The sequence below is a fragment of the Callospermophilus lateralis genome, chromosome 10 (assembly GCF_048772815.1).
Source record: "Callospermophilus lateralis isolate mCalLat2 chromosome 10, mCalLat2.hap1, whole genome shotgun sequence".
NCBI lineage: Eukaryota > Metazoa > Chordata > Mammalia > Rodentia > Sciuridae > Callospermophilus > Callospermophilus lateralis.
Window position 1 is genome coordinate 69264028 of NC_135314.1, and position 11938 is coordinate 69275965.

At 38.5% G+C, this 11938-nt stretch overlaps 1 protein-coding gene across 3 annotated transcripts in view; it reads left to right on the forward strand.

The window, feature by feature from the left end:
* The window catches only part of Cd47 (CD47 molecule), a 45268-nt gene extending 41419 nt beyond the window's left edge, over positions 1-3849 (forward strand). The window contains exons 9-11 of one of the 3 annotated variants that reach the window (XM_076869045.1): positions 1107-1131; positions 1768-1800; positions 3610-3849. In XM_076869045.1, the coding sequence (XP_076725160.1) occupies positions 1107-1131; positions 1768-1800; positions 3610-3614 (63 nt within the window). In that variant the 3' untranslated portion in view covers positions 3615-3849. The remainder of the gene's footprint in view (positions 1-1106; positions 1132-1767; positions 1801-3609) is intronic. The other 2 variants (XM_076869046.1, XM_076869047.1) reach the window with 2 other exon arrangements.
* The last annotated feature ends 8089 nt before the right edge of the window (positions 3850-11938 follow it).

Here is an 11938-nt window from a genome sequence, read left to right on the forward strand (position 1 = left end):
GAAAGTTTATGAGTAGGAATAATTGTTATTATCTCTTCCATCAGAAGGAAGCTGATTCCAATATATTACCTCACCTTTTGGATTCATTTGATGTAAATACACAAAACAATAGTTTCAGGCTTAATGAGGAAGAGAAATTTATATTAAATTGACATCATTAAAATCATAATTTATAAAATGAATGTAAATATTGCTGAGAAATCTGAGTTACTATCTACCCCACACCATTTTATAAACATTTTTCTTCCTGAAAACTATACTGCAGGTTTCACCGTACTTTGGATATTTTAATAAGCTCTCTGAGAAAATTCAAAAAAAAAAAAAAACAGGAACAAATTTAGGAGGGGATGAATGAGGAGAAAACTATCTTGATAAATATAGAGTCATCACAATGACAGACCCAAGAGCTCTTTTATGGAAATAAGATCTAGAGAGGACTATATTATACTCAGCTTCCTATAAAGACTGATGATGGATCTACTTGGAATCCCAGAGAGAGTCTCCTGTCTGTGTCAGGAAGTGCTCCTGAGTCTGAGGAGCCTCTGCAGGCATTCCAAATGGGCAGGCTGGCTCAGGGTGTGTTTGTTTCACCTCGGCTGTTTATTCTAAAAAGATCACTGCCATAGCTACCCGGTCACAAGCAGCCAGCGGTTTCTAAAGTGCCTCTTAATAAAAAACCCAACCGCTGTACCTTTAAATCCTAACAGTTTTCTTTCTCCCATTGCTGAGTTCATTTTGTCCAACTTGAAAATGATTCTGATTTGCTCCCTTCTCTTGCTTAACTGTATTATTTGTTCTGCTATTGCTGTGTACATACTTGCACTTCAGTATTTTTGTGAGAAGTTAGGATTTTCTGAACTGAGTAAGGTGGGTATGGTAGGAAATTCTGCATAGGAAAAGCATATTAAGAGAATAATAAAAAGTTATTACCAAACTACCAGCTCAACTTGGCAAGCTTTGCTTCAGCCCTTACTGCCTTATTTTGGTTTTAGATGAAAGGATTCACTGTTTACTGTATAGTTTAATGTTAGAATATGTAAGCTTTAGTATATAAGGACATGAAATAAATTATATTTTTATGTAAATATATTTTAAATATTTTCCAGAAAGCTGTAGAGGAACCACTTAATGGTATGTAGTTATTACAAACTTGTATATTCTTGATCTATTATCAGATCATAATTTGAAATGGCCCTCGAAAAAGTTAGAATGCCCATCTATTTCTTGAGAAGGGTTTAGGGTTTGGTTTGGTTTGGTTTTTCCTTTGCATTGACCTTTTTTCCTTTGCTTATTCATTAAGAATCAGGAGAATTGCTTTTGTAATATTCTCACCTCTGGGAAAAAAGGATCATGCTTTGTCCCTCAAGGAGCTGTTTAGCCAAGTGGTACTGGGCAAGAGCACCATTGCCCTTTTATATGGGGCCAAAATGAAACGTGCTATGGCACCCCCTTAGAGGAGAATCTTACTCCCAATTTCTAATTTGGAAATTTCAGAAAGATGCAGGTCATCATATGTAGTGAGACCAGACCAGAACATTTTGCTGTCTATGTAGATCTGAAACTGTATTCCCAATTGAATCTCTTTCCCTTATGGATACTGTGAGTGTGAACCACAGAAATGCTTTGCAATAAAAATGATAGTCTTAAAGTTCATTTGGCTTTGTAATTGTAGAATAATTGGCATGCTGTTGTTGCATGTTTGTTTTGAAATTATTTCTAATTGTGGATCCTTACTAACTGCCTCTTTGGCTTGTTACTAACCCTTAGCGTTTAAAGAATCAAAAGGAATGATGAATGATGGTAAGTATAAAATACTCCTGTGATTATAGATTGATGGAAATGTAGATATTGAAAAGAAATAAAAATACTTCTTGAAAATATGACTTTCTTAAATAAAAGGGTCACTGTCAAATCATAAATGTCCACCTTTCTTGATGGATAAAACTTAAATCTATTTTGCTAAAAAAGTTAAACATAAGAGTTGTAGGGCCTCAAGAATCAGAGTCCACAGTCACATGGCTCAGAGCAAAGTGAAATTGCCCCTTTTTGTAAGACATGTTTTAGATTCAGCACCTGGTATCTAACTTTAAAAATGCTTTTTATAAGGCACAGACATAATCTGGCACAAATCTTTATCATTTTTGACAGAGTCTCTTTTATGTTAGTGATTTTGTGGCATCTCAACCATGGGGACTTAATATCTCTATTTTTCCAAGCAGGAGCTGGTTCTGACCTTTTGGTAGAGGGTTACAGAGAAAGGCAAAGAACAATGTTTAGTCACTCCCACTTTCACTTCTATTTTTGGAACTCTAGACTAATAACCTCTAATCTTCATGGAATACTTCAAAGACCTGGATTTGTTAAATTTTAAAGATAACCAAATCTGAAACATCAAGTGCTGCTAGCATTCATTTTGGTTTTCCCTGCATATGCTGCAGTCTTCAGGTCCACTGGCATTTAGTAACTGTGTTTATATTTTTTCCTTATTTTCAAAAATGTCTTCATATCTTCGATATTTGCAATCATTCCCTGCTTATGTCAGTGATTTGCTTTACAGTTCCAAAGCCTATGACCTGCCCGCTCACCTCTAAACAGCACAGCATTTAACACAAGAGGGTTTGTTCCCCTGGTTACAATAAACTTTTGCATAAGATTCAAACACTCCAGTCATTGTTGAACCAAATTTAAAACAATGTTTAGGCTTCTGTTCACCCAGGAGCCACTGAATGATCCCATTTCTGTAGGTTTGTGCCACAGCCTTTAAATCAGGTTTTGTTATGCAAGTCCCTGGCTCCTAAAACAATTACAGTTAGTAGGAAGAAATTAAAAGACATTTGAAAAGATCCGTATCTGGAATTATGGCATCTTTATTCATGCTTAAATTCTGGCTTCTCCGCTCCTTTGTTCTCTCCTACTGTGGTGTCATTCTGTAGGAAGAAACTAAACTTTTCTCCATTTCCAGAAAACCAGTATAAGATCCTTGAGTGGCATCTTTCTTTGTGAACTTTCCCTTAAGATATAACTTTTGCCTTGAATTTTTGTTTGTTCATAGCAGATGAAATCTATGATGGCCTTTGAAATGTGCTTAATTTTGTTAACATTAGCTGGTCAGAGTTTGTTTTCTGGATGTCTGTCTGGCGGGTTCTGTCTGCTGACACCCGCCTGATAGATGCTCCTAGCATATCTACCCTTCTGGAAAGAGGTCCCCGTCCCTGCCTAGGGTGTTCCTCCTACCTATACCTATCATGTTTATTTCACTTACATTAGACAAATTGTGTAGATTTAAAGTGAATGTAATGGAATATTATTCTAGGATTAGTATTCTTTTCTTTGAAATATCAATATTTTGGCTTCTTTAACTCAACCAACAAACGGAGATTATCAGACTATTGAGTTTTATTTTCATTTGGCATTGACTGCATTTTACTTACCAAAACTGAAAAGGCTAATGATTTGCCTGTTTCTGTCTATGACCTTTGTGGACATATTTTCTTTATTTTGAAGATGCTGTGTATCTAAAATAGTTCCAAATTTTAAAAATGCATCAACTTCTTAATGCACAGGAAATAGACATGAGCAGTGACGATATGTTCGTGTTTCAATTTCCAGAGTAAGTGAAGTGAAGTGAAGGACTCTGGTTTGGAGAGTCATGGAACCTGAAGGAGTACACTTGTATTTAAAGACCCCGGCCTTGATGATTCACTCTTGGGAAGAAGAAAAAAAAACAAAGAAAAGTAACTGGTACTCGTCTGTAAGAGAAAATAAGTCATTGACCCGTAAATGATTATCACAGTTTTTATTCAAAACAACTGTAATTTAGTTAATAAAAGAATTATGATCTGTGTCGTGTGCCCGGTTGAGATCCAACTTTCTGTTATTTCTATTTAATTGTGACAAAAGTAGAGGGAGCAACTTCCAAGGATGATACTTTCCATATCCTCGGGCCTCTCGACTCTGGGTTTAAATTGGTTCAGGGTAAGAATGACCTAACATTAACCTGTGGTCACCCAGAAACATCTGTGAAAATCAGTGGCTTCCATCCAAGCTTAGTAAACTCAGGTTCCCAGCATCCATGGCAGTTAGGCTGTTAGCTGAATAAGGTGTCTGCCACTTCTGGGTCGGGAATAGTGACTTAAGTGGAGACAGAAATTTGGTTGGGAACATCTTGTATGCCACTTACCTGTGCTATGACGTCACTGGATATAGGGGTCTTCATTCTTGGGGGTTGCCATTTGCACAGTGTCCCTTCAGCCTACAGTGTGACAGATACTTCCCAGATGTGGGTTGCTTTTATTGACGGGTGTGTTTTTCTTTAATTCACACAACCCTTGGGACCCTTCCTTGCCCTCCTCTTACTCGCTTCTGCTGTACACGATGTAGCACCTTTTCTCCTCTCTGAACACGGTCCAGTGACGCAGTAGCATCAGTTGCAGAAAGGAGCCAGACTTGTTTTCAGAGCACTGTGTTCACACTTTTCGGCAAAAATAGCTATGGTTGTAACATATGTATTCCCTTCCTCTGGTTTGAAGGCAAAACTCTACGGTGTTTCTTCACTTATTTTCTGATTGGAGGCATGACAAAAGCAAGACTGAAATCTGAACTATGAGTCTCCTGCATGGCAACCTTCTGTGTGTCTCCATCAGGCCGTGGGCCAGCCCTCAAGGGGGGCGCTCCTCCTTTGTGTCTCTGTTGCATGATAACCACTCATCCGCTTCCTCCTGTAGTCCTGCCTCCTGCTCCCCCTCCCTTGAGATTGAAAAAAAGTAAAACAGAACCACATTTCCTACCCCAGTTAGAAGAAAAAAATAACGTTCTGACAGTGTGATCGCCTGGAGTACTTTTAGATTCTTAGCACTCGTTTTTTACCTCGTTTGTGGATGTGTGTTTGTATGTGCACATGTATAAGGTAGGCTCCTGCTGCTTCTGTAGGGACAGAAATGCCGTACCTACAGGAGAGCCAGTGCTGACTTTGTGCTTTTAGTAAAAACATTTAAAAACAAAAGGTCCTTATCAGGTGGAATTATATTTGATGCAAATATTTGATCACTTAAAACTTTAAAAACTTCTAGGTAATTCGCCAAGCTTTTTGACTGCTCACCAATGCCCTCTAAAAATACTAGTGATTCTTCCTGTTTGTGTAATGAGACTTTCATATTCGCAGTGCCATCACTGATAGTTATTTCTTAGTCTCCTGGATGTTTCCGTGTGCCTCTTTTATGCCAAATTTATTGTCATATTTCACGTTGGGACCAAGTGGTGTGCCCATGGCAGACCTAAACTTCTAACCTGCTGAGGCCCCTCAGAAAATTGAACAACTATCAAGACAGTTCTTCCCTGATTGAGTAGCTGTCCAAAATATTAGTCTATGGAGAGGGAGCTGTATTTCTTTATACAAATCTAATGGCTTCTGCTGCTCTTCTCCTGAAAATATTTGCACTTTGCTAATATCCTTTGTTACTTTAGAAATTAGTTTTGATGAAAAGAGCAAAAAAAAAAAAAAAAAAAAAGCAGATGGACTTGAAAAAGATCCAAATTCTTATTCTCCATTAAGAAAATCAGGTATGAAAATCTTTATAGTCAAAATTTTTTAATGAACTAAAGTTGTACCTTTTAATATGTTGTAAACTCTCCTTTATTTGGGGTTCAGTCTCAAGTCTGACCATCTGTTGTGTTCTCTTTGATGCTACCTGCCTTTTGAGGTGTTCACTGCCCCAGACAATGCCACTCGAGGTAGCAGGGGAAATGCCAGATGCAATCAACTCTTGCTCTTACCCATCCTCTTCTCCAGCTAAGGGGCCACAGCAGCAGAAGTCCTCCTGCCTGGGTGTCATTGGGCCAGTTTATTCTCTTTAAATCAGACTTGTAATGGCTCCCAATTGTGTCACATCAGATATCACTTGCTAACAGTGTTTTGAGCATCATAGATTGTTTTGCCCCATAAGATGCTTTTTTACTCCCTGATCCCAATTTTTGCCATCATCTCCTCCATTCAGTTTTATTTATTGTACATTCTCAAAGTGACACCATTTGTCATTTTCTGCGACAACCTTTTCAGCCTTTTTGGCCAAATCACATTTTTCTTTTCCTTCAATACATACTGCTCCAGCCCTCCCTCCCCCATGGCTGTCCTTTGCAGGCTATCCTCATCTGTCTAGCAGCCTCTTTCATCTCTTTCTTACCCTTCCTTAGTACTTCATTGATCTTGGCTTTGGTTCTGTTGGGGTTTTTTGTCTTGCTTTTCTCACTGGATTTTAAAATTGCTTCCATAGCAAGAGCTTCTCTCTCTTCCTTTCTCTCTTGCTGCTGTGTGCAGTGTTCTGCGGACATTAGACATCTCCGTACATAAGTTTGATGATTGGCTGTATTTCGGTTTCTCACTATTTTTAATAGGGTGAGCTAGAGATTTTCCTTTTTTGACAAATTGCACATGCTCGGAAAACCTTAAAGGGAAATGATTCTTTTTTTTTTTTTTTTAAACCTGGAAATTTCAGGTCTCTTCTGTTAAAAATTCTTGAGAATATCAGAGTTAATTTGGCCATCCCATAATTGGGAGTATTGCTCTTTTCAGACTTCTCTTGCCAATTTAGTACGTGTCCGACTGAATTGTGATCTAATAAAGCTCAAAAAGTGATAAGTTTGCTCCTTCATCTCATTAATTTAAAAAAGGCTACATCACCTTCTAGATGTCTCTCATCTTACAAAGGGTGTTCAAAAGTGGCGATAGGTGGTTTATGTCTGGAAATACATACCTTTATTTACCTCTTGTTGGAAACTGGAGAAATAATTGTCTGGCAACTCTTTACATTTTCTTTGTGTTTTATTTGATTGAGGGTTTATTTAGAAATATTAGTTTTGCATGTGTGTCTTATATTCAAAATCACTAACTGCCATCACCCACTGGGGGTCCTTTTAGTTTAATAGGGATAATCCAAGTTAACTTTGAAGAGATGAGCAGTGACCAGGAAGTTTTCCTGCCTTTAACTTTGATAGCTCTTAATTATGATCCTGTAAGACCAGCTTTTCCATAAATCCAGTCTTTTACGGAAAAAAATAAAGCAAGCCTTTGTAATAAGCTTCTCTGTAAGACAACAGCAGTGGAATCTTCAAAGTGTTGTTATCAAGATTGGTGAGAGAGGGAAACATTTTTGTTTTTATTAAATGAAGCATTATTTACAAAAAGCCATTGTTAAGAAGTAGATCCTGCATCATATAAATATCCATTAACCATTCTCAATAAAGAGAACTCCGGTGTTGCTATGTTTTAGATGCTCTCTTGGGGGCTTTTTTGCATAGCAATTAAAGTTGTGCTCTTTGTCAGTAGCCATTTTTTTGCAGTGATTTAAAGACCAAAGTTGTTTTACAGCTGTGTTACTGTTAAAGGTTTTTTCTTTTTTTTTTATATGTATTAAATCAATTTATCACTGTTTGAAGCTTTGAATATCTGCAACCTTTGCCAAGGTTCTTTTTTTATTTAAAAAAGACATAACTTTGTAAATATTACCCTGTAATATTATATATACTTAATAAAACATTTTAAGCTATTTTGTTGGGCTGTTTCTATTCCGACAGCAGACCACATGAACATTTCTGAGAAATTTAGTTCATTAATATACCTTCAGTTTGTCCATATTCTATGTAACAATGCAAAGATTTTTTTTTTTTAACGTAGTATCCAATACATAAACTTTTAGCTGGAGCAAATTTCTAATTAGAAGTTGTAAGAAGTCAAATGTATTTGATAATTTTTAATTAATTTTCCCCATGGTATAGTGAAAACGTCACATGAGAAAGAAAGAGACCTGGATTCTAGTCCTGGCAATACTACTGACTAGCAGAGGACCTGGGCAAGCCTCTTGCCTGTGCCACAGTGACTGTGATTGCCTATGGAATAAGATAAGCCTCTGCCAGGACTGAACTATCATGTTATCCATTTTAATTGGTTGTTAGGATTATTTTTACTGCAAGTGAAAGAAAACCTAAATACACACACACACACTAATGTAGCCTAAAAATTCAGACGTACAACTGGATTCTGGACTTCCAAACCAAATAATAGGGAACCAGTATCTCATCAGCCTCCCACTTTTCTCACCTCCATATGGCCTTCCTTCCCAGGTTTCTGCGGTGGTAAATGACTAACTGCAGTCCCAGATCCACCTTTTCCCAGTCAAGGAGAATAGAGGGTGAAAGGAAAACAAAGGGGTCCTGTCCACCCAAGATTGCACCTAGGACCTCTGACTATCTCAATGCCATCCCTCAATCACTGAGCCAAGCACCTCTCTTGCTGTGATTGGACCAGCCTAACTTCCAGATCTAGCCTGCAGTAGAGGCTGTATCTGCAGCACCCACACTGTGCTGAGTGGGGGTGGAAGGCGAGGACAAGTTCACCTGAAGCAAAGATAGGGGATGGTTCCTAGGTGCTGAGATGTCCTTAGATTTGAGGCACAGGATTTCTAATCAGTGCTGCATCCCTTCAGATCTATATTCTATGATTCTGCATTTTATATGTGATTGTAGACCATGTGAATGGAAAATAACATTCGGCAGCAGAGTACCATCTCTTTCCTTACCTCATAGGCAATTTAATTTTGTATGCATTTACGAGGACTTTTTCATTCTCAGCAGGAGTAACTAATGGGGTTCAGAAAGCATTTAATGACCTACCTCCTGCACTGAAAACTGCTCTCTCTTACACAGAACTGTACTCAGCCTGATTAGAACTCCCACGGAGCTGTAGGCTTCCAAATGCAGCTGGATTTCACTTTTGTGTGGCACCTTTCCACCCCAAGGCATCAGGTTTGACAACTTTGGTAAACAATGGGTTATGGTAACATCATCCAGGTAGGACATGATTTTGGCAGTAGCTTGGGGATTTGAGTGGCAGTGTTTGGCTATTTCAGAACTCACACACCCAGTCTTTATTTTTCATAAGCTTTAAGCTCACATACCCATCCATCAAATCAGTGGGAAATGAAGTATTTAACCCTAAATTATGGATAATTTGGCTGATTATTTAATGTTGAAGACAGCACTACAGATCTCATAGAAGTGATCAGAACTCTACTACTTACTTAGCAAGTACTTATTTAGTCATGTAGTTAGCAGGCAGCAACTTCTCACCTCTGAGAGTGAAAAAAACAGGTATAGTTCCCCAATTTGGATGATGAGAAACTCCTGGTAAGCATTTCTTCTAATTTGGAGATAAATGTTTCCTAAGTCTGAAAACTGCAGTCTGCTGTCAGTCTTGATGACAGAATGGCAACAACATTGCCAGCTCTTTTAATGAGCAGCTATTACATCACCCATACTATAGTAAGACTAGGCTTTCTGGAAGCCTCTACTGGAAAAAAAATAATAATAATATTTGATCAGAGATCTGTCTTTAAAAAAAGAGAAAATCTTATAGTTTTGTTTCCAGATTTTATTTGGGTTGCCAGAGAAATTTCTCCATGTTAAAGCATCCTAAAGCAACATCCTGTAAGCTGTTAGCCTTTTAAACAAATGGATTGTTTTAAAAAATTAAGTGTGTTGCTTAAAATATGGTATATATTTTCCATGGAGCTCTCTGTTTTGGGGGGTGTATCAGTTAAGCTCCACTAAATTTAGAGTGAACTCTTACGTGTACATACATCATCATGTATGCAATAGATTTTTGTGGGGAAATATAATTTTGGCATGTTCAGGGCAGCTGGAAGTACTAGAACCCTTGCTCTCTCCACAGCTGCCACCTCCTCCCTTAGCAGGAACAGCTTATCCCACCGCCTTGGGTGAGTGCCCTGTGTGGCTCACCTCCAACCCCACCTCCTAGGCAGCTCTTTCTAGGAATGTTTCTCACTCTCCAAGGAATTTCCACCCCCAGATCAACCAGACGTTTTTAGAATGTGATGTTCGTAAGCCTCACTTTGGCAAGTTAGCAGATGCATATATTTGGTTACCTGAAGAAACCTTTCCTTATTGCAGTGTTAATCAAGTGTACCTCATAGTTGGATTGGTTAGACATATATCTTGAATTTTCGTATTTTATAATCCTGGGCTCAATAGAACCCATGTCTCCTCACACCTTTAGCTATATGCCTTGGCTTATCAATGGGAATTATTCTAATAATGACTATGACTAAATGGAATGGAAAAGAATATCCTGGATCCTGTGCAGGAATATATTTGAAAACATCAAGTATTAATTTTTCTTACTCTTGATTAAAGAAAGTGGTTTAAAAATTATGGGACCTTTATTCTTTAAGTCCATTGGTAGATCGTGGGGGCATTTATTACTTGTCTAAAAGAATTGTACTTGAAGTCATAGCCAAAACAATTCCAGTTAAGTTTTTTCAAAAGCATCACATTTACTAAGATTAAATATTCTTGAATTATTTTTGTGTCTCTGGAAAAGTATGAAATACCTTCTTTAAGAAAACCCTTTGGTTAAAGGGTTTGGCTGGAGTTGTTCACCACATCTTATCTTTTGATGTTCTGGGTAGAATTGTCTCTCTCTATTTTATGAATAGACTAGACTTACTAGAGAAACCAACAAGATTTTTGCCATTCCTCCAAAGCAGCTGGGATCTCCAAAGCACTGTAGATCCAGTTTGCAGAGCCCAGGTGGACTCAGGGATCCACAGTGTCTGGTCTTTGCAATCCTGCAGGAAGGATTTCAGATGAGTTGTGCAGAGTAACAGGCAGGAGTATTAGAGAGGGTGAGAGTAGGGGACCACCTCTGGGGGAAACAGCAGCAGCTCTTACAAGAGCATAGGTTTTTAAGGGGTTTAGATCCCTTTGTTCTTGCTTTATTCTCTCATAATCCCGCTTGTGATTGTCCTTTGTTATTTTGTATAGCCCTCAGCAATTTTCTTTGTGAGGGTCGGTCCTGATGACCTGGTCATAAGAGGGGGTTATAATTATGGCTGGGGGAGGTTTGAAGCACCAATTCCCATTTTTTCAAATATTTGTTCACTTTCAAAAAATTGTCTTGTGATTCTCATTCCTGTGACTTATGGACTCACTTTGATATGTATGTTTGATGTCCTTCCTGTAAATTATCTCCCTTTATTGTCCCCCTTCCCCCCTGACTTTCTACCTAACACAAAGGAGTCCTGAAGTGATAGGCCTCAGAACAGATTCTTCCTGAGAGAAGGGGCCTCCAGGGAGGCCACTCATTTGCTTTAACATGTGCTAATGAGGCTGGTGTTACCACTCCACCCCCACCTGAGCCAGTTAGTTGCTTATTTATGTGGCTCCATCCTGTTCCTCAAAGGACTTAAAGAGTTCCATCTGGGTCACGCTTGCCACTGAGAGAAACTGCTTCCCAGGATCACAGGCACTCTGAGGCTCGTGGGCTCCAGGGCATGGGCGTGGGAGGAGAGCAGAGCAGTGTGGGTAAAGGGCTTGAGCAAAGCCGGGTCTCTGACTGCTTTGCTCAAAGCAATCAGGACACAGAGGTTGAGAGATTCATTTACTCATATAAAGGGTTCTTTTTCATGTTTCCCTTGAGAAACAAAGCCATCACAATAATTTTCACCACACATAGAAAACCAATATAGATTTAAAAATGAAACCTAAATTCCTGAACCCACACATTGGAGACCCTGGATTCTTTCCAGATCCACCTGCCAGTGGCACAGGAGCTGATGAAACATTTTATGAGTCTATACCTGCCCCCCTCCTCCAGGGTATTTTTATTCTTCCAATTGGAGATTAAAAATAAGGTTTGGCCTCCCCAGGTGAGGAGGGAGAGAGCAGCATGTGTTCTTCAAAAGATTCAATAAGATAATAGATTTTTAAAAAAGCTATTGCTGAGTGTAACTTACTTAGAGTTTCAAAGGGCTTTTTTTAAAAAAATGAAATCTTTGTAAGCAATAGTAAAGAAATCTAGAACCCCTGGGGTGATGGTTAGAATCCTGTCAGGGATTTAAATCTGATTATTAGCCTGAAAGTAGAGAAA